Source organism: Manduca sexta, chromosome 18 (genome assembly GCF_014839805.1).
Source record: "Manduca sexta isolate Smith_Timp_Sample1 chromosome 18, JHU_Msex_v1.0, whole genome shotgun sequence".
In the NCBI taxonomy this organism is placed as follows: Eukaryota; Metazoa; Arthropoda; class Insecta; order Lepidoptera; family Sphingidae; genus Manduca; species Manduca sexta.
This window is the reverse complement of record NC_051132.1, coordinates 9,278,003-9,301,576: the sequence shown is the minus strand read 5'-3', so window position 1 is coordinate 9,301,576 and position 23,574 is coordinate 9,278,003. Positions and strand designations below refer to the sequence as shown.

At 35.3% G+C, this 23,574-nt stretch overlaps 2 protein-coding genes and 1 long non-coding RNA gene across 10 annotated transcripts in view; 1 reads left to right on the top strand and 2 right to left on the bottom strand.

Annotated features, from left to right (window-relative positions):
* Positions 1–20,666, bottom strand: part of LOC115439741 (actin-binding LIM protein 2) — a 94,259-nt gene extending 73,593 nt beyond the window's left edge. For 4 of the 7 annotated variants that reach the window (XM_030163717.2, XM_030163716.2, XM_030163718.2 and 1 more), the window contains exon 1: positions 203–715. In XM_030163717.2, coding sequence (XP_030019577.1) covers positions 203–407 — 205 coding nt within the window. In that variant the 5' untranslated portion in view covers positions 408–715. Of the gene's footprint in view, positions 1–202; positions 717–20,392 lie in introns of those variants that run through there. The other 3 variants (XM_030163720.2, XM_030163714.2, XM_030163719.2) reach the window with 3 other exon arrangements.
* Positions 1–23,574, bottom strand: part of LOC115439744 (mitoferrin-1) — a 181,615-nt gene that overhangs the window by 109,871 nt on the left and 48,170 nt on the right. The gene's annotated exons all lie outside the window — the stretch shown is intronic.
* On the top strand, positions 940–21,914 carry LOC119189702. 2 transcript variants are annotated; one of them, XR_005112555.1, is made up of 2 exons: positions 940–1,425; positions 21,068–21,914. It is a non-coding gene; the product is annotated as an uncharacterized LOC119189702 (long non-coding RNA). The 2 variants fall into 2 exon arrangements; XR_005112556.1 differs by lacking the exon at positions 940–1,425 and adding an exon at positions 20,718–20,848.

Here is a 23,574-nt window from a genome sequence, read left to right as displayed (position 1 = left end):
AGCGACAATGACAATATTAGCTTAATTTTTTACTCCAACAAGTATCAACATGTCACAAATATTTACGTGAACATTAATGACATACTGCTCAAGTAATTCGCAGACAAGGGAAGGGACAACCTTTGGATCTAAATCAGTATGATATCATACACCTATGCACGATAGTATCGCATGTAAGATTAGAGAGTATTTATTGGCTGACCTTTCTTGGCTTGCTTTTCGCGCTCCTTTTCCTTTTCTCGCGCTTTCTTTTCTCTCTTCTCCCGCTCCTGTTTCTCCTTCTCCAGTCGTTTCATTTCCTTCTTCATCTCCTTTTCGCTTTTTTTCGACTTGGTGTCGTCAATCTTCTCGGACAGGATGAAAGTCCCCGTCTGGACTTTGGTGTCCACCTCCTCCTTGGGCCTCATGGCACACACACCACTGTCAACTCACACAAGGATAATGTAATTACAGCAACAGAATCCCGTGTAAATGCACTCGCGTCAGATTTATCTCGACGTTTCGTCCGCGTGAAGAATTCCAATTCGGCACAGATCGACGGCGCGGTGTACCGGCGGTTATCGCGCACGTAAGCGGCGTCCGGCGCTCGCTATTGGCGAAACAGTATCTGAATTATCACTAGCACTCTTGAATTATTTCAAAACTACAGAGCGCGATGATACGGAGATTGTGAGCGTGTGCGGGTGCGCGCAACACCGACCGTCACTGTGGCTCAAGAGGCACTGACGTCTGAAAGGCGCTCGTTAGTTGTTCGACGCCGAGCGTACGCAGTCGCAGCGAGCGCGCGCGCACCACGCGTCGCGCCCGCACGGCGCTCGCGACGACAACGCGCCTCTATAAATAAAGCTTCACTTCCTATACAAAGAATCACAAGGACAATTTATGGTCGTTGAACCCGTGTAAGCTTTTCGCAATTTGTGGCAGAGCACTATCGACTAAATACTTAATTTTTACTTGGTCATATTTACGTATAATTTCGATGTCAAGGTATTTTCGTCACCTTCGCCAATGAACGTACACCAAGATTGTACTAGGACCTAGCATTAATTTAAAAGTTAAATTTAGAAGGCTGGAATGTCGGCTCAGCAACCTCCACCCGAAATTCGAAGGATCGCAACTATAGTAATGTGGTGCATTAAAATACATTTATGTTGACAGCGTTGAGTGGATAAAAAGTTAAAGTCGAAACCCAAGCGGTCTCGAAAGAACGACCGCGACATTAAATATAATCAATGCGACTCCGCCGATCCATAACCAAACACGGTATTGTCGCATTTAAGGCTGACAAAAAAGCCCGCTTTCGAAAATTTAAGTCGAGATGCGATGGTCAGCGAATTGTCTCTGAGACTCACCGTGGGAAATTTTTTGGGAACGACAGTGTCACCGGCCCATGAAGCGGGCCGTGGAAGCAATGCATTTCGCAAGGTAGCTATAACGCAAAGCACTAATAATTATTACTAATGGATTCCGGTTACAAATATATCATTTAATACTGTCGATAGTAGAACAACATGCCGACCGCATCGTTAATTGTAACGCGACCGCAGATTGGCTAAAAGGGAAATAATACTATTTCCTGTTATTGGGCGGTCTGATTGAGAAATATATAATTACATAATGTCAAATTAAGTAATATTATTCATTTAATAATTTATTATATTAGTCACCTTAAAATTGCAAACAGCTACAAGAACGTTACAGAATAAGTTTGTAAGTACACTGGAAACGGGTATTGGAAGAAAAATACAAAAAAGGCAAAACGTTAGAGGAGAAACAAAAGTGGTAAAGTTGTAAAAAGTTTTTATTGTGAGTGACCACTGAGCCGTGGCGACATAGCTTAGACGAGTCAATCACACTGAGGGACAACAATGCCAATGGCAATAACCCACTGTAACAATATTGCTACTTGACATTACAATAACGAGCTGGTCTGAACTCTACATAAATTGAGGTATAAGAAATGTAAACTAGATTCCGAAAAAACGTATTGAACACGAAAGTTAACAATGTTTCTCTCTGAAATTACATCTTGCAATTTTAAAGTATGGCGAGGTACAGGCTATAACCGTATTCTAATGCCTTTGTAATGAACTCGTTATAAGTTGGTCGCAAAACACAGGGGCACTAATAGGTATACGATAATTTTATATTCTATCTATATTAACTCCTTCAGTGTACGTTAAGAATTTTAATCATGTAATTGTTCTTTCCTGTCAGAAACTATATTAAATAAAATTAAAAATTTGTATATAGCTACAAATGATCATAATTAAGATAAACTTTTACAAATACATTCATATACAATAAGTCTGCCATCTAAAGTCAAGTCTGATAATGACGTATGTGCAAATAAGGTATATAGATTGCTAGTTAACTTGCGAGTGTTGTACCCAGTAATTACGCAATAAACCACCAGCCATTCCGTGAAAGTGGTCCATCTACCGTACACCAGTCCTGGTAGAGAAACGCTTGAACGTATTCTGAAACTAATATACTTGCATTACGTATCGCACCGTTTACTTCTGCCGTCTTTTACACGACAGTTAATCATTCATAACTTGATGTCATATTTCGCACCAGTACAAGATATGTTAAAGACTTTTTAAAATAAATTATCTACTTTTTAACATTAATTAATATGTTCATTCATGTAGGTACCATATAAATACATACACGCAATGTCAAAATGACACTGTATTGTTTTGCTTGTATTTAGTGGTGCTCAGAATGAAATCGTTTAAACTTTAACCTTATGATAGCATTCGTGCAGTCGAAAAACAAAAACAATGACTAAGAACTTAAAATATTTAAGTTATTGTTATATCGTTTACGAATAAATCGAAAAATCGAATTGAACAAATAATAGTAATGTTCTTCGACCTTCAAGAAAAGCAAACGGGAGTGGACTGTAGAGTATCGATTTTTTGTGTCCCCGACCTGCCAATCTCACTGGCCGTACAAAACGAAACAGAAAAGCTCAAGTTTTTTTTAAGTGAAACTTGCACTACAGAACTAGCTCAATCACGCCACAAATAAATTTCGCTACGAAGCTCTACAACAAAAAGAAATAACGCAGCATCGCTAAAAGAAATCAGCACCCGGTCTCTATCAAACAAGTCTTCATAAAATCTAATCTGGTAAGGTCAAAACTTTACCTTAGTGCAACATAGTATTCAAATCTGTATCTTTATTCGTTGCCTTGGCCTCGTTGCGCTCATTTCGTTCTCAACAGCGCGGTGCATACATTTAGTGCACGTTACGTCACAATCCGCGAACAAGTGTTCATCGGTGCATGTCGGAACATTTCGGCAGTAGGGGTCTGCGTCTTAATAAGACTAGTATCTCTTTATATACAGTAGCAAGTTTGCCAACATATTTTTCACTATGAATGTGTGATTATTTTCATAAAAACGTTTGCTACGACGACTCGAATTTTACACAAAGCACGAGTAATACATACTTAATAAGAATTGTAGAGGCATTTTCTTTATCTCTATAACTTTAATGGTATTTTTCAAACCTCGATTAGGCACATACAATGTAGAACACGCTTGACTGTGTGTACCTTTCGTGCTAGGCTAACTTTTAGTCTATATTTTTTGTTATTTTGCTCGCACTGTTGAAGTGATGCAAGCAACTAAAATAAAAATAAAAAAATATGTAGGTATTATTTTAATTTTTGCATCGTATCGTACACGTACTGTTTTGTATTTTTTTTATTTCTGCAATTTACGAAAAATGCCCCTGAGAATTATTTAGTTTGCATGCCATGGCGCATTATCATATTGGTATTAAAACATAATAACTATAGATCCATCTTACAAGGAATACTTGGAGAAACATTAACCTCCATCTACAGGAAATAAATTAAAGAAAGAACGAAGAAATATTTGACTTGGTTAATTATTAGAAAATTCTAGAGAAATTGTTAATTCAAACACTAATGATGAAATAATGGCCACAATTCCATACAGGAAACAACTACGGTTTACTCACACTAACCCCTTCCTTTTCCCTCGTTATAATCTTTAGTAATAATCTAGTTAAATTACATTACTATCAGCAAAAAACATGACTAGTTCTGAATTTTTGGATACTGTGATCATTTTTTTTCCACTTATTTGATCAGGTTTTCCACAGTATTTTGTCAATATAGTAAAGCAAATACCAACTTATTAGCGGAAAACCAGTTCCATAAAAAAAAATTGGGTATCATCAACCATTAGACCACGTTTAAGCAAACCGACATTTCATGAAACAATGCTAAACTCCACCAAAAAACACATGAAATATGTTTATAAATATCTCCCATATCCGTTTCCGAAGGCATTATAAACCCGTGTGCTGTGCCCGGCAGTCGCTAATTACTCAACAAGCAATCGCCTCGTTAGAAAGCCTCATTAAACATCGATTGGAATTCGCCAAAGATACTACGATAAGTGCTGCTTGTAAATCGTGTGCGATCGCCCGCCGTCTTTGTGAATGTTTGATGAATGGTGTTCGAAGGGAGTGCGGGCGCTGCACAAACGGCTACGTGATTAAGGGCGTACCGCCGCTGAATATTGAATTAAGGCGATGGTTCTCTATATGGTAAAATGACGTGCAGTTCTAAGTCATTGTGTAGTCTTTGATAAAGAAAGCTCATAACATAAACAAAAAATCAGTGGCGACTATTCATTTTTACATTCGGCTTCATATATGAATTTATTCGTATGATAGGCATTAGCTGTATACCATAGTGACTAATATACAGTACGATCGCCTTCGATAATCAAGACACTACAATCTCTTGTAATCTCAAAGTCCAAGTCAAGTTCCATTAAAAGAGATGTCAGAACTGCATTAAGTCCTAAACGCCGCCTTAAGGTCAGTAATTAAGGCTGACATAGGAAAGTTGAGCGCGTGACAAGCGCGGGATAATTTACGCGAGTGCAACGCGACGCGATTATCGGGGAAGTTATTAACGAGTACCGCGTTGTGGAAAGTACGGGTCGCATACTGTTTATCGCTCCGACGCATTTCTAGTGCAAATATTGACATTTAGAAAGGTCCACCTAATATGGATGGTATTTGCTATTTTAGGAAATCTGATAACTATAGCATTTAACCGGTGAACAGTGTCAAATCTTACTGTATTCTTTAGATACTACATAGCGAAAGTGGTACTACAAAAATGGTATCAGACAACAGAGCTATAGTTGTAGTACAACAACGTGAAAGCTAATTTAACAACAGACAACGGCCGGCTAACAAGACATTGAAACAAGCGTATACAATATTCAACGAAACGTTTCTGACGGCATTGTAAGGGAAACTCCAGCAGTTGATTTACGAGTCTCTGAGAATTGCTGCAACGGTGGAAAGAGCGAGTGTTGTGACGCAACCTGGTCCGGGCTTGCACCACGTGTACCAACCACTGCGCAACCGGACAGACGGGACGTCCAGACATGCTGGCGACCACGCACATCTCGTCCCACTGTTGCTGTGTAACTGTACAAACTCGTTCTCCAAATGGGCCAGTGATTAGCGATATTCCAATATTTATAATAAAATCCAAAAGCGTGCATTTATTAGTTCATTTACATTTTTTTTGTGTAATATAATGCTCGTGTTTCGTAATACTGCAAACAAAGAACTCGCATAATTTTTTTATTGATATAAACAATTTCAATATTTATTATTCATATTTTCCGGCAGACTTTACACTAAAATATTATCACACGAATTACATAAGCTGTAGATTCGTGCGTCAGCAGTTACCACAATCGTGAGATTCTCAACCAGAGCTGACATGGCACGATTCGTCAATTTTCTAAATCAGTACTGTAAACAAATCTTTACGTACGACCGAATTCCATGTATATTCTGCAATCTTTGCTGGTATATAATCGCTGGTAAAGTAATTTTAGAGATAACTACAAAAAAAAAATGTCTAACGTCATAATTCACCGTCCAAAGATGGCATAAGTGATAGATTGAGTTGAAATTTACGACTAATGGAATGTTTTAAACTAAGTACTGATTTGATGCTTACTACAACACCTCTTCAATATACAGCTATTTCGTTACCAGATTTCCTACCAACAATTGTAGGGCTTGACTTCCATTCAATTTTTCCATTAACAAATAAGCTACCAGGCCTTGTACAATTGAGTTGTTAGTGTTAAATAGTTTCGAGTGTCCAATCAGTATGGAGACGCGGGTGTGCCGGCGCCACGACGGACCGCGACGTGCTATATACGGCTGCTTCCGGGATCGCCGACCTGCGCTCCGGGATGTTTCGCCTGTCACTGACGATTCCCGTAGTTAACTAATGACCTTCCTTAAATTGTCAATATGTGTTATATGTATTTTCCATACTCGATCATCCTGACAATAATGGCATAGGCTTATAATATAATTGCGGGTTGTTGCAAACCATAAACGTTAGAGCATTGATTTAACTGTTATCCATATTAAAACACTAAAACAATTGAAGATTTTGTGAATTAATCTTTCGTACGAATATTTTAACATTTAAAACCACCACGCCGGTTTCAACTAACCGGTCTTATATAAAACGTGAAAGGGCAACGAGAAATCACATTTCTAGGGTAGCGTTTAATTAACTTTGTCAGCAAACCAGTATTCAGGATTGATGCATAAAGTCAATGGCGTTAAGTAGATTGCTGACTTGTTTAAACATTTCCTTTGCGTCGTATAGCTTTATTCCGCCTACTAGTTAAACCTGGCTATATATAATTTTATGCTTAAAGATCTGTATCCCACATATTTATGTAAAATCATACTAAAATTGGTTCGATTAATAATACATACTGCAATTCTGACAAAGTTGTTGACCGGCGCTGAGTCACATTGGAACAACGTCTATTGAAATATTATAGATTATATTCTAACTATTTAGGGTTTAGCCAAATATTGTGCAACACATCTAGCACTAACAGTCTAAATTCGTGAAACAATTGCCTACATCGGTAAAGTTTCAACATATAACATTGAAAACATAAGTTGAGTCTGGTTATCATTAAAACAAGACGTCGAGAATACTAACAATATTACCACCAGTAATAATTAATTGCATCTAATTTTTGGCTGGTGTAAGACATAATTTATATCCGCCCGGATAGCGCCCACTGTACACAAGGTTGCATTTACATTAGTTTTTCCTATCAGTACAATTCTAATGACTATCGAAGGATGTCCAGCTAGCATGTATCTTAAAGAGGTAATATTTACATAATGACGTCAAAGAAATTCTCACTATGCTTACAAATATACTATTGTTAACACACAAAGATTTGAATAATGCAAATTCGCAAGAGCATACTAAAAGCTTCTCACTTTAGAATATAAAGAGTATCGACCCCACAGCACTCCGTTTAGCCTGAATGATAACAGGCATTGTCAATCATTTTGTCTGGTCTTAAATTAGTCATCTCACCAGCTTTCTACGTCTTCTATTCCTCTAAGGCAGTGGTTCCCAACCTTTTTAATATTGCTATCCCTGTGGTCCATATGGAAAACTAATTTTACCCCACCTTGAAAATGTTATCAAAACAAACAATACAAGCAAATATAAACATCTTTATTGATCATAAATTGCACAAAAGCCTTACAATTTTAATTTCAGCCCTGTTACTTTTTTTATTTTACGAATCATTAATTAGGTTCTTAAATACCTCCGTCAAATAGCCGATTTACCCTCGCGGGGATAATTACCCCTAATAAGAAAGGCTCTAAGGCCTTTTTCAGTGTTTAAGTAAACGGTAAATGTGAAATATAATATAAGGCGACCAAATACAAGAGTCAAGCTTCCAAATGAATGGTAAACAAGTGTATTGGTCATTAACTGTCTTTTGTTAACTGGCGGATACCTTTTACCAGAATGTTGTGAAAAAGACTCATAAAAATATACCTGCGATGACATTTAGAGGCCGGGGCTAACCTCAGGATTCCGAAAATCAATGACGATGACTGTACAGAAGAGGAGTTTCTCGTAGGACTTTATTTACTCAACAGAGTTACATTGGTTTAATTATTTATACATTGAAATTCCGAATTGAGTTTATTGAACACTCTCGACACCTCGAAGATATTAAATAAAATCCCTAATAATACTTTTATCAATCAACAAACCGGATTTTTGTATCTTCTTATAAATATTTTGAAATTAGAAGGTTATATATTGGGACTAATAATTTATTTGCAGTGTTTATTACCTTTCAAATAAAAACAAGAACATAGAGGGTCTGTGTATACAATTACTAAAGAACCAGGTCATTGTTGCGAAACACAAACTTCGTACATTAAAGGAGATGTCGTAAGCTCGATAGTGGGACGGCAATAAATCCACACCATCCGTTGAGACTTGAGATAAACTCTAGTAGCTTACAAAGAATATCCGTAAAGATGACATAAAACCTGTAAAAATAACTCTTTTGTGTGTCGTATACCGACTGTTTTGCGGAGAAATAGTGAATAAATTTATTAAAAAGCCTAACGTGTCAATATAAACATTTAATAAAATCAAAAAGATATATTTCTTTAAATAACCCAAGGACAGTTTGATCAATAGAAGAATGTCAAATTAAAATCAAATTGACAAAAAATCGCAAAACCATGGCGTTTGTCTCATTCGCTTTACCAAATCTTCTGACATACAAAAATCAAATGCCCCATCAAGAGTTATAGGTTAACGCAACAGGTTGAACGAATGCTCTGTGGATTCGGAAGCACCTAGAGAATTCCACCACAGCATCCCCTGACTGTCGTAAAAGGCGGCTAAATAGGGCTTGTGGCTGTCGTGGGGCGAGAAGTCTTTCATAATTCTGATGCTCCTTTAGCCCCCTCTTGCCGTAAGGCGACATCGTCCAGAACGGCTCCGCGCAGCTATTTTTGTGCAGCAGGATATCGCGGTCGTCTCGTACGCGCCGAAGGCCACTGCGGGTTTTGGTCAGTATGCGGGTGTGAATCTGTGCAGTAAGTTAGGGACTCGACTCAATGCTCGTTCGGACGATGCTATATTCCGGAGTGTAGACATTGGATCGTAAGACCGACGAAATCTACAACCTTTCCACTCATCCCTCCAGCGGCGGTAACGATAACACGTTTTCCCCGCGATAGAAAAAAGCAGGTGAAACAAAAGTTTCCATGTATCCTGTATTAATTTGTTATATCTTATTTTAACCGAACTAAAACTAATCGAAACTGGCTTTATAGACAAATTGTTTGGAACATTCGAGTTATTAGCGGTACAAAAGAACGTCGCGATCCCTTGCAAGCCGATTGAATAATTTGCGGCTCGGCAATACATTACGCAGTCACGGAGCGTTCCTATAAATAAAATAAGATAAGTGTAGTACTAAACCAGCAATATATGCGTAACAAGAGTGCCTTTATCGCGCAGAGTTAAGTGTGGTCGGGGAAGTGGTGGACTAGCAGGTTATCTTATCAGGGCGTATTACAGTCGAGCTTGATTGCGCGTGCGCCAATCGCATTACATTTTGATGAAAACACATGGCGAATGAATTAATACATATATGTATAAGTATAACATAAGTGTTAGCATAAGACTAACAATAAATTAAGAGGATTAATTTGGATACAGTGTAGACATTAAATGTTTTAAATTATTATGTAACTTCCAATGCTTGTCGTCTACAGCGAATGCAAAACGTACGTGTGACTTGCAATTTGCATAAAATATTGTTCATTAAGCTTTATGGTTTTCCTTAACCATTCAGTAGATTTTAGGTATGGGCTATTGTTTATACAATATTTAGAATGTGTTACTAAGAACAATTTTACTGAAGAAGCTATCAAAGACTATTGTATCAACTAAATTGTTACAAAACTCGCTCAATTTTCGTATGTAAAGTAGCAAATGCTCACGAGGAATCCGGAAAGCTACCATTATGGTACCAATCTACTTGATATATCATATTAAATGTCATACATATACTTATTCAAATACTCTGCAGTAACAGACACAATTGTCCCGAGCAGATTACTCGGCTGCACCACACCCACCTGGCAATAAATAGTAATTGTGTTACAGCGTCCGCGAGAACCGGTCGCGATAGTTCGCACGATGTGGCGGCGCGCGGAGCGGCGAGCTGAACCGATGGCGGCGGTTCGCCTTCACCCACATATCACATACATTAACATCTAAATTAACATACGCTGACTCAGCGTATTGATAGTTGTCGCGTATCTATAATCTATACTAGCTTGACATCGCGAGCGTAATTTTTTTAATAGATCTATCGGATACCGTATACGGGTACGATAGGGACGTCAATCGCTCGCACTAAAAACTAAATAAGAAGTGTAATCGTACTAAGAAACAGCATCGCTGAAGTTCTAGGACGAATTAATTAAGTAGTAATAACCGAAAAGTAGTCATAATTTTTGTAAAGATGATTAGCTTACAATACCTAGAAATGGATATACAATTCCTATGTTCTGCTGTTTATTTCTTGAACTCGTTAATGATAATTTAAAATAATCAATATCATACAACAGAATCTATTACCGTATCGTATATGAGAATATTTATTTAATATTGGTGTACCTATTAAATGCGAATAAAATTTGTCAAGCTTGCGACTGACTAAATCCATATTTCTTTCCCATAGAAGATACTTATATCCGTAGGTAAAGCGATCGGTAGCAGTCAGTATCTACGCTAGATGTGCGCCGGCCACTCATTGAACCTCAACACTCAAGTGAAAGTAAAAGTAATGACCGCGTATGTTTTCGAAGCTGCTTTTACATAACTCACATGATATTCCACTGCGGCCTGCGCCACATTAAAATTTCACAGTTATCAAATTTTATCATCATCATCAGCCATATGAATTCCACTGGTGAAAATAGGCCTTCCCAAAATTAGTTCCCATGAATTAAGTGAATGAATGTTTTATAACCGCTTTCCCTTGTTTATTACTTTAATTGTTCAGTTTAACTATGTTATATCGTTATCATTTATAGTATTTCATTTGCACATGCCTGAAGATGTTTAGACGTGAAGGGCGGCAATGAATACCCAATTACGATGCTTTAAACTCACAAAAAAATGTATGATTATCTACGTTTAGATTAAAAGTCGGTCAATTTTGTTTAATCTTTTTGGCTAGTTACCTACTCCTATGAACATGATATAATGCAACGATCATTCCAATAAACTTTTAAAGCAAATGAAAAAGAGAATTAACCCACTTCTCACAAACAGATTAAAATAACTTAACACTCGACCAATTAAATAACTAGAACAGTTATATAATAAGTTCCTAAAATAGCGAATGAAATTGCGGTCAAAATCAAAACTGGTTTCTAAAGTATGACAACATCGAAACCAAGTCGCCAATCGCAATGTTTAAAAACACCTGATGCATTTGTATCGCTTACAAATAATGTATAGAAAACGCAAGTACTATGTACTATCAACACCTGTGTTGATAATGGTCTTGCGCAAAGGACACACATATGCACATACATATCATTTACATACACTTTTTCTTTCTTTTATGAACGAAAGATGCCAGTAATGTAGGTTTAACAATACCAGCCGTCAAAAAATATGGTTTTTATCTTTAAATTTAAACATTAATTTATTATTACGATCTAGCCTAAACTATATGAGAAACAACGGAAACCCTGTAATTAAACGTACTATTATGGTTGATACCTACACTAATTGCTCTCTATATTTTTATACTCTACTAATCTTAAAATATATAACATAATATATATCTTACTTGGGAAATAGTAATTGAGTCATAACGATTAAGTACCTACAGTCCGAATAGTTACATAAACATTTGCAAGTCGCGAATCACGTGGCTCAGTAACAAGGCACAAATAACATACCCGATTTCGAGCGATGTCTGTAGACTGAGAAATCGTATTTGAACGCTGTACTCTACTATGCAATTAGGAAGTAATCACGCCACATCGTAGCCGCAAGCAACAACAACCGTATCATTTGAGAGAACAAAGCGTTATTAAAACTAAAATAGAATTATTGTAATTTACGTTCAAGAATAAGACGATAATTCGATGCTATCATGCAAGAACTCCGAGCAAAAGTTCACGTCAGGAACCTCAAAGGAAAATATTACATAAACACCTATAATGCTTTAAAGTCATATTTATGTCAAATCCACCAGTTTGATAAATTCGTATTGGTGCTCACATTCTTTTAAATTTCATAAGTCATTATTGAAAGAGACATGCCGTACAAAGCATCTTCCCTACTCTAATCAAAATGTACGCGTTTTGTAAATATTTGAACCCTTCACTCCCTTAATGTCTTCATTTAAGACGTTTAAATATCCTTGCATCGATATCCCTGGCGATAGGCACTTTGGAGCCGGTTATCGGGCAATCAAGACACGATAAGTGCCAATTTGTCACCTTGCTATAATAGTGCACGAATGGAAATAAAGTACTTTCAACTCAATGATTAAGCGTTTCACTACGGAAGTAGACACTGACTGCCGTGATGTTTAAACATAATTTCAGTATGTAATTTAATTATATTATTGCTTGTGTTGGAAATCTTCTCGAAAATAGTCAAAAGTTTTATAAGTTCGCGTCATTCTATTAACTTCGTCACTCTCAGGAAACTATTTTGTTTCAAACCTATTTCCTCCATCACTCTTAAAACATGCAAGATTTGTATTTTTATTCTTATTAACGTTAATATATCACACGAAATGAGGCTTTACGAATTGTTGCGTAAAAAATAAATTCCACAATTTTAAATTATTACATAATTACCGCAAAATACGCTACATTTCAATCATAACCAAATAAGTAACAACGTTTTGGTGAATTAATATGAAGCCATTTCATTGTGACATAATTTTATAACAAATTCTAACTCCCATAGTCACTTGGGCATTCCTCTTTGTAATGGAATAATGCAACGGGCGGTGAGCGGCGTAGCCGGGCGGACCGAGTTAGTTTGCCGAAACAAAGAAACTCATTTAGTTAGTAGTTACGAAACTGAACAGAACAATAGACCGTTATAACTAATTCTCCGACAGCATTGTACAATAAACCAACTCACTGGAAATTGTTAATTAGCATTTTATTTAATAGAAATATTGGTTGAAGGTTTTGTTTGGTACGAATTTTGTTCTTCTCACGGGGGATGGGTATATATACTTCTTGTTATCGCTCCCTGATGGTACAACCACGAAAAAATGTAACTCATATGTTCCTCATATCAGTTTGCAAGCTGTGGATGGATTTTATCATTTAAGTGATTCAGTCGAGCATTTCCTGGCCTTATCCTCTCCGCCCATCCTAATAGGGTTCCTTTTTCCTTACCCCACACTTCTCTTCCCCAGACATCCCCTCCAAACTTTCCTTCAGGTCTCTGCACTCGCTAAGCCGGGGGATTCCAGTAACCCATTCGCAGGTTGTGACTTCGGAATCCGATCATAGAAAAAATATCCTGCTATAATAAGCATCAGTGAGCATAGACACGGCATGAAGTGAAGCGCATAATGTAATGTTATTAGATTTAATCCTGTTTCGTGATTCATTGGTAGGACTTCTGTATCGGCGTGCAGCTGTGTTGCAAATATAAATTACACGCTATCCCCGAGAGGAGAGACCCCAATATCAACAGTATGACGACTATGGAGTTGTTGCAACATGTGTCTTACTGCTCCGAATTACAATTAATGTTAATTTATTATAAAAGACGTAATGGTCACTGTTTATTCATATTGAAGAACTATGCTATAAAACCTACGAAATCTGTAAAGTTATTTAAAAACTAAATCTAATATATTGGATTAGAGCGCAGCAGAAATTCCGGACTAATTTGTTACTAAACTGTTAACTCATGTCCAATTTTCAATCTAGAAGTCCTTTGGAATTTGCTTCTAACAAGATCCTATGCTGTGTAGTCAGTAACAAAATTCAATGTTAAGGTATAGCGACGACTTTCAAACGATCCTCACTAGAACCGCAAAGCCGCAGAATCGTAAAAATACATGGTTACTTTTACAAAACAAACTCTTACGACCCTTGGGATTCGTAAAAGAATACGGCGGCACATTTTCCCATAAAGATTTGCGGTAATGTACCAAAACCCATGTGACGGGATGTGACAAGTACACAGAGGTAAAACAATGCGTATAGCAGTATTTTTAGACGTTCGACTACACTTTCTTTTCGGAAAGTACGGCCAACGGTGCGAATGCCCTCTGCGCTTTACACTCGCGTACACAAGTGATATACATAATATAGAGTAATATTCAATGAATATAATAATTTATATTAAACAGAAATTATTGAAAATATTATACGAGAAAAAAATACTGAATAAAGCCAACATGTTAGAACTGAAAGTAGATTTTTAATGGCAAACAGATAAAATGGTATTAGATTGTAGCAATTTTATAGTAGGGAAACAGAAAATGATTCTTAAAGCCCGGTAAAAATCATTGATATTTAAGTAATAAGAATTGTTAAAGTTTTATGAGAAAAGAAAAGAAAGTTATTATAAATCAACATCGGAAAATAACCTTTCCTAGAAAAATTAATGGCTCGGATCTCAACAAATTAACCTTTTTAAAACCATTCTAAACTGAAAATTAACCTTTTCATACAATTTCACACCGTATAATTTACATTCGAAAGCTGTTTCCGTAGAGGCTTGTCGCGGCGTTTTTCTAAACGGTCATTTCCCAACAGGGAAAATGCGAATATGTATGATTAAGAACAGTTTACAATAACAACATTTACATGACGGCCGACGTCTGACATCAAGTGACACGCAGTGAAAACCAAATAAAGAAGTGTCTATAAAATGTACGTTTTTACAACAAAATGTCAAACACATATGTATTTGCTGGAATGTCCATTGCATCTGCCGTATTGTTAAATAAACAAAAACAGTAGGAATACAAAAGTGGCAAATTGAGAACAACTGTGAAATTTACCGAAAACGTCGTGTTTTACAACAACAACGTCGACAACAAAATGTCTTTATTTAAATGACTTGCGAAAGTCGAGATTTTATCTTCAAAAAGCATTGGTGACGCGTGCTCCGAATGAATATGGCGAGATGATATCATATCTGCTCGGGTAAACAGCCTTATGTTTTGACAAATACATAATATATATTCCACTACTGCGTTGATATTACTACAGCTAAATGTACTAATATAAAAAAGCTCTATATTGAATTTTAATAAACAATATTGATAAAAGGTATATCTCATAGTTATTTTATTAAAGAACAGCTTTAAAAGTATATTACAACTAAAAAGATAATTTTTCGGGAATCATGATATAAATCTGGACCATAAATATCATCCTCCTACTCGTATCCCACTCCATTTTAGGATCTTTGCAACGATACAAAATGGTAAACTACAAACATCTTGAACGTTTCTAATGTTAAAAACTGTTACGACAAATCAAATAATTAAGGAAAAATTATCACAATTAATTTTATTATGAATCGAAAGAAGCGATCTTTCTTAAAGAAGAAACATGCACAACCAGCAATTTCACAGTGGAACCAGGATGCATAAATGATACCTCCTTTTTTTGCCCGCAACAAATCTATATTCTTGGAATTCTTGAATAGTATAAAAGATCTACAAAACGTCAACGAACATAATAAAAGGATCTCTTCTTCTTCTCTTCTTGGTCGTGTTCTACATTGTTGAAGGTCGTGTCCCTGAAAGGCCTTAGTGGTTGTTTGTAAATAAATGGATATTATTTAATAAATTAGGAAGACCTTGGACTGAATATGCAGAAAAAATACGCCCCAGGAACACTGGCGCTGTTCTAATAAGGAGGAACCAATTTCTGTTAAGCCTGTTAATTATATAAGTAATTGACATCCAATTATACGTATTTCTTACATAACACATAAGATAACTACAATAAACATGTGTCTGAAAACTAGCCTCAACTTGCATCACGCATATCAATAAATATGCGCCGTCATAAGACCGAAGTACCGTTGGTGAAAGACGGACATGTACTGGTTGCACATCTGTTTTCGGAACTAGAAGCATGATATAGAAAGTCTTATACGAGTTGACTATACAAATAAATTTAACCCTACTGAATATCATTCTTAACAAAAACAGAGTTGGAAACTATTACAAGACGCACGACATTGGAACTGATAACATTGTAACATAATTAGTTTGTAGCATGGGAATCGTAGTAAGCATCTATTGTTCGTTTAATAACTTCACAATGGTACGTCTTTATGGTGCGGAACATTAATATAAAATAGAACATCTAAACGACTTTATGTAGTTTATCGTATAGGGTTAAATTTTATTCCTTTCTAAGCGTGTAATTGCCTGCTATCACTATCGAGAGCCTCACTGGACATTAAGTTTGAATTTTTAACTTGAACGGATTGAGCCCAGGATATTTTCGATGATTCCACATGTAAGCTGACTACACTTGTACGTAAAATCATACGATTATAATATTCAGTAAAAAAATCCGTAGCACTTACGAGCGTGCATGTACCCGAGATGGCTGTAACCGGAGCAGCCGACGGAGCATGCGATCCCGGCATCGACACCGCCACCGGACACCGTGCCGCTCCACCGGCCGCGGCCCTGTCCGCCCTGCCGCACCCTACCAGCGACACCTCATACCAATCCGATCGCATACTATTCTCACTGTGTTCTGTAGCCTGGGCAGGTGTATTTTACATAGCTTCTTGAAGGTTTCGCATGATTACTAGACATTGGCGTGCAATATGAAAATAAAGATTATTCAATTTAAGACCTTAATGGTGGTCTATTTGACGGCGACGACTTATAGAGAAAATGATGTATATACAACTTTTTAATTTATATATTATATTATCTATACTTCTATACTATTATATAAAGCTGAAGAGTTTGTTTGTTTGTTTGTTTGAACGCGCTAATCTCAGGAACTACCGGTCCAAACTGAAAAATTCTTTTTGCGTTGGATAGCCCTATGTTCGTGGAGTGCTATAGGCTATATATCATCACGCTATACCCAATAGGAGCGGAGCAGTAATGCCTAATCTCAGGAACTACCGGTCCGAACTAAAAAAATCTTTTTGCGTTGGATAGCCCTTTGTTCGTGGAGTGCTATAGGCTATATATCATCACGCTATACCCTATAGGAGCGGAGCAGTAATGGTTAATCTCAGGAACTACCGGTCCAAACTGAAAAATTCTTTTTGCGTTGGATAGCCTTTTATTCGTGGAGTGCTATAGGCTATATATCATCACGCTATACCCAATAGGAGCAGAGCAGTAATGGCTAATCTCAGGAACTACCGGTTCGAACTAAAAAAATCATTTTGTATTGGATAGCCCCTTTGTTCGTGAAGTGCTATAGGCTATATACTTATATCATCACGCTATGCCCAATAGGAGCGGAGCAGTAATCGCTAATCTCAGGAACTACCGGTTCGAACTGAAAAAAATATTTTTGTGTTGGATAGCCCTTTGTTCCTGGAGTGCTATAGGTTATATATCGTCAGGCTATGACCAATAGGAGCGGAGCAGTAATGAAACATGATGCAAAAACGGGGACAATTTATTAGTTTTGAGAGCTTCTGTTGCGTGCGCTGCGTAAACGGTTAAAGTTATGCAACAATAATGTATGACGGGATTGTTCCTCTTAAAAGTTCTACAAAATTATATCATAAAGCAAAAGTCCCCTGCTGCATCGGTCTGCCCGAACGTGTTAAACTCAAAACTACCCAACGTATTAGGATAAAATTTGGTATGGAGACAGTTTGAGACCCTGGGAAGAACATAGGCTCCCGGGAAAATATATAGCGTGACTTTTATAACGAAAAACTTTAGCCCGACAAACTTTATAACGCGGGTGGAGCCGCGGGCAAAAGCTAGTATAGTATAATTATAGTTCCAAAGATTTTTAATAATTTGTTATGGAAACAGTTGATTATATAGCCTACAGAACAGTCAATAGTTAATTGTCTAGTTGTATGAAACAATCTTTACAATTTATTGAACTTAACCCCATATCAGATATTTTTAACCCGATCATTTAAAATATTCTGTTCATAATCATTGAAATTCTATAGAACTTTTTCCAACATCAATTGCATGTATCATTTTTTTTTACATATTTTGTGATATAAAAATATATATTAGATTTTTTGAACATGGTAGATGGTTATGGTAAAATACAGTTTAAAACTTATAACATCAAAACATGGAAAAAGAGAGGGAATATTTTTTTATTGCTGATCAAATTAATCCCCCTTATATTACACTACCTACACACCCACATTTTGAGCCATAAACATTTGAAGTTTGCTCGTTTTTGCCATTTTACCCCCATGTCATTGAGAATTTCACACATACAGCTTGTGAGCTATACATGTGAATTTTAATAGAATCATGTACCATTTGGCACAATGTTAATAAAGTCTCATTTTAACTTAGCACTCTGGTCTCAAATTACAATACTTAAAATAGTTTTTGTTAGACTAGTCTAAGGACATTGCTCACGCAGATAAGGCTTCAAGAAATTATAAGGTCATCAAGTAAAACTAAGTATGTACTTACACAAAAATATAAATACTTATTTAGATCTCATAACATCATAAATATAAATGGCAAAGTAACTATATTTGTCTGTTAAGCTTTCAAGGCTAAACAACAACAAATTTTGATCAAATTTGGATGAGATTTCAAGATAGGACATAGGCTATGTTTTTAAATATTCTGAGTCACAAAAGAAAAATTCTATAATTTATATATTGTATTCTTTCCTCTAAGCTATTTTTAATAGACATTAAATAACTAGATGCACTATGGTAACCAGCATTTAAATGCAGACTAAATATAGACCACATACTCATTGTTAACTTTGCTAACATTGAACCAAAATTACCCATGAATTAAAAGTATTTTTCCAAACAATACATTTTTAGTTTGCTGATTTTTAGATCATGCTGTAGTATGGTGTGATAATAGTGTGGGTATATTTCTGAATGTGTATGATATTTCTGGTCTAAGAAAATCCCCTAGAGTAGTAGTAGGGGCATACAGATATTTAAAATAAAATTTTCTTTTTTGTTAATTATTTTGTTTTATAAATAGAGTTTTACTTTACAAAATATTGTAAAGTGTTACTTTCAAGAAGACTGTTACACAGTTAATTTATAGGTGTGGTAATAATGTCTCCAGTATCTATATAATATTAGGATATATTTCTTTATTAAGTGTTAAATAATATATAATGTAATAAGTTTTATCTTATCAATCAATTTATTTAAAGTGACATACAATTGGTAAATGTATGAGATATTGATACAAATATGTCTCAAATCCAATCAGAAATAAATAGACATACATTTTACACTTTAAATAATAGAATGTTTAATGGGATATTTGTTAATTATGAATATCTCCATATTCAAGAATATTATTAATTAAAAATTAGTTCCAAAATTAATACTTTCCACAAATTCATTATTAATTGAAATAATATTTATAAATTACATTATTGATTACATAATAATATATTTTGTCACTTGCACATTGTACAAACCTTATCAATAATCAGAATAACAGTTTTTTTTTTCAGAAAAGGAAAATATAGGGAAATTTAAATATTTGGATCAATAACATAATACAGTAAATGGTGCAAAAATAAAATTATATATACTGTCATATAACAATATTTTTTACAAAATACAAAACATTTCCATGTCAATAATTTAGTTCTGATTAACAATGAACAGTGAACATGCTCAAGGCCACAGTAATTAGCAGGTGGTGTGATGTAACACCTGCCATGTTCCTGCTAACTGCTTACCATGCCCTCTTACTGGACTACGTGCAGTATTTGCATCAAAAAAATATTTACGTGTGGGTACTTGTTTAGTACAAGAATTATGCAGTTTAAAAATGTTCTTACAGTGCCAAAAGCAGACAATACGACTAGAGAGTAATAGCAACAGGTCCAAAGGATCACTTACGTAATTTAACATTGTATTAATTCATAAATGTGTAAATGAAGTTTATTTCAATAATTAACAAAGCCTGTTCGTATTCACGTATTAAATAAACTTGCAAGTTTCATGACATAGTTATTAATTATTTGCAATACATATTATCTGGAGGCATTTCTAGACATAGTTTAAACACATCGAATAACAGGAAAAAAAATATTTCGTCGGCATCACTGAAGTAATGCACGCATGAGAAAAATCGATAATTCTGCCAATAAACAATGCGCGGTAACGGCTCACACGATTCCTATTAGAATATTTCGTTTAACAGCAAAGCATCTGACGGCGACAAATACTTTGCATAGACGGCAAGTAATACACTTAATAATAAAAAAGGAAAATAGCGATTGCCGGCGTACTCACCCATTTTGTTCTACTTGCTCGATCTAATCCCGCTGTTGAACTCGACGATTTAGTTATGAGATCTCTTCTTCATTGTCACGTTTCCACTTATAATTGCACAGACACTGCCTTACCGTATGGAATCGATTCACAACTCAAAGAATCTCTGTAAAATTAATTTAAAACGAAAAAAACGCGGAGCGCAACGCTCCTTCGTCCGAAGAGTTGTCAAAACGCGCGTGCGTTCAAAATAAAAGACTAACTTTAGTTAGAGTGCGTTCAGAATGACAACGATAGTTACGAGTGCGTTCGTTCGAAGCTAGTTACAAACTAAACAAATTACGTGGTCATGCTTTTGAATACCTACGTGGTATACGTGACGTAATTATTGTATAACATAAGTATCACAATATTAAATATGATATCTATTCCCTGCTGATATCTGTATTCGTTCAAGGAAATAACAAAATACTTAAGGTCGGTACAAATTGCAAGAAAGTACAATATTATTATTACCCATTCTACATTTGTTACTATCCTGTGTCCTATAATCAGGTATACACACTATATTATGTTTATTTAGTTGTCGATATCTGTACTAAATTCAGTGTCTTATTATGCTTATATTATTGTTATAATTATATATACGATTTTATATTACCTATTCAGTATGTATTCTATTCTCTTCTTTTACAGGTGTTGCAGAAACAGAATGTCAATAATAACACATCCAGTTAAAAATTTTATAAATTTGATGATTTTGAATAAAAATAAAATAAATTGTTGGAATAGTTTATATTGGAAGGTATAGTAAATATTTAGCAACTGAAAAAGCTACTTTTTACATGTTTACTTACAAGTTTATGAGATTTCTTTATCGAATTATAAAATCAATAAGGAAGAAAGATCACTCAGAAACGATTAGGTTTACCGTTTTTTACCTTTATAGGTATAAGTTTTAGGTATAAGTAACAAGACTGTCACTGTTATTTGTATTCCCATGCAAGTACGTAATTGACTAGAAAGCTAAAAATGGTAGACCCTCACATTACGACATATTTTCCTATAGCAAGAGTGGGTGGCTCCACGTGGTAATAAATATTGATTTAGTGGTGTCATAGCAAACCAATATACTTAAAGTGTCAAATTGCTTCTGTGTTTCGCATGGTAAATAAGTTTACTAAAGGCCTAATTACCCCTTCACTTCCTAATCCATATTTCTTTCCTAGAGTCAGCGACGCATTCATGATTCTTTTTTATGTAGGTAATTATAGGTGGTGTTATGATGTACAAAATAAAACGATGAAGGGTACTGCTACCCTTAAAACTAGCGAGATTTAGGGTGAAATAATAATGACCCTGTTAGCTTTCAGTTAGGTACAATCAATCAATCGTCACATGTGACAATGAAACCAGTATCGAACAGCTTCATAAAATAAGTGCTTTATTGGTTAAAATTAGTAGGTATAGGTACATAATTTGAATTAAATATGTGAATGAAAACAAAACTAGCCCGAATAGTGTTATTCTGCAATATTGGAAGTACCTAATAACTTATTTACAGATTTAGGGAGAAAAACACCTAAACAAAAATATAACTCTATTTGATTCAACATTTCTAATTACTGAATACAAGCTTTTACACCGTTTTGCCTATCGGCTACAGCGATGCAAGTTAACGAAGCGTGCCGTTCACTGCCAAGCAAGTCTGCTAGCAAGTACATTTGACATAGTTGTTGCTGATCTAAATCTACGCTTCATTAGTTTCCATAAAAAAATCTATATCTTGGCAATGGACGCCACGCTTGCACATTAAGGTTCCAGTGTGTTGGTCATCTTAGTATGCATCGTAACATATACTAGAATACCTATACACTAGGCTCGAGGAAAATCACAAATTAAATCAGTCATACAATTGTTGGTGTATATAAACTTGGGTAGCTAACACACACTGTGTAGGTACACATAGAAATTTATTATTCGAACCAAAGCCAAAAAATAATTAAGAATTTAACTCTCAATTTATGTTTGAATATGAATATTTTTGTCAGTTGCTTCTTCTCATATAATTCGTATCATATTTCAGCAAATTATCTTTTGATGTGACCAACATTATATAATTTTTTTGACATCCCAATAAATGTAATGTGCTCGATGTTATACGATACCTAGTTTTATGACTGGTTAAAAAAACTAAAACCTATACATAATTTTAAACAACGTTTCTATAGATATTTTCTAAAATTAACAAATAAAAAAGTTGGCAAATAAATTATACTCTTTCCATACGACAGTATCTTTACATAGGTGTAACACCACCAGTATGAAATACGAGGCCCATAAAACGTAGTAGATATACGAGGATTAAGTAATTTATGATTTTCCCACTGAGCCGATCCGTTTGATTCAATTACTTACCCAAATATATTGCAAACAGTACCTAATTTATAAACATCTAAACTTGAAGGCAAAAACTATTAAACCGCGTTACGCACTAAGCCGTATCAATTTATACATCTAACTATCATATTACTTTGCAAACCAATTTAAATTTATTTACAACCCAAAACTATAATATAAATAATATTAGAATATTTTGACGTCTTTTGGTAACGAGCGATTTCCAAGTTTGGATTTCCTTTAGTGTCAAGTTTCTATTGCAATTCGATTACATTAAAGAACGCGTGTCCTACACAAACTTTTATATATTGAATCAACTAAACGTAGTTGATGAAAAAATACATATTGCAACTGTATCATTCACTGAAGTTACATCTTTTGAATGGTTGAAATATTTTAGATGACTAATATCTTCCTTGTCAGTAAAACTGCCTGTCGCGGCGCGCCCATTTGGAACCGCGCCAGGGAATTCTAAACATAAATACCATTTTGCATTTAAACAACTTAAAATGTCAATAAACTATGTGCTACCAAAAATAACAATCATGAATGGCATTTTTATTGACATTCATTATCGTATGCAATTTTCATCAATACATTACTGCCTTTGAACATTTGTGTTGTAAGACGCATCCTGTCGGTCGTTACCAAAAGCTCCTTTCACTCTATTTACAAAGTTGCGTTAATAGACTTCTCAATTCATTCCGCTTTGATTTTCATCTTTGCTTCGCAAAAGATTGCGCTTTACGCAAATAATTTTTCATCATAATATAAACGCGTACATTTGTACTAGCGCTATTGAT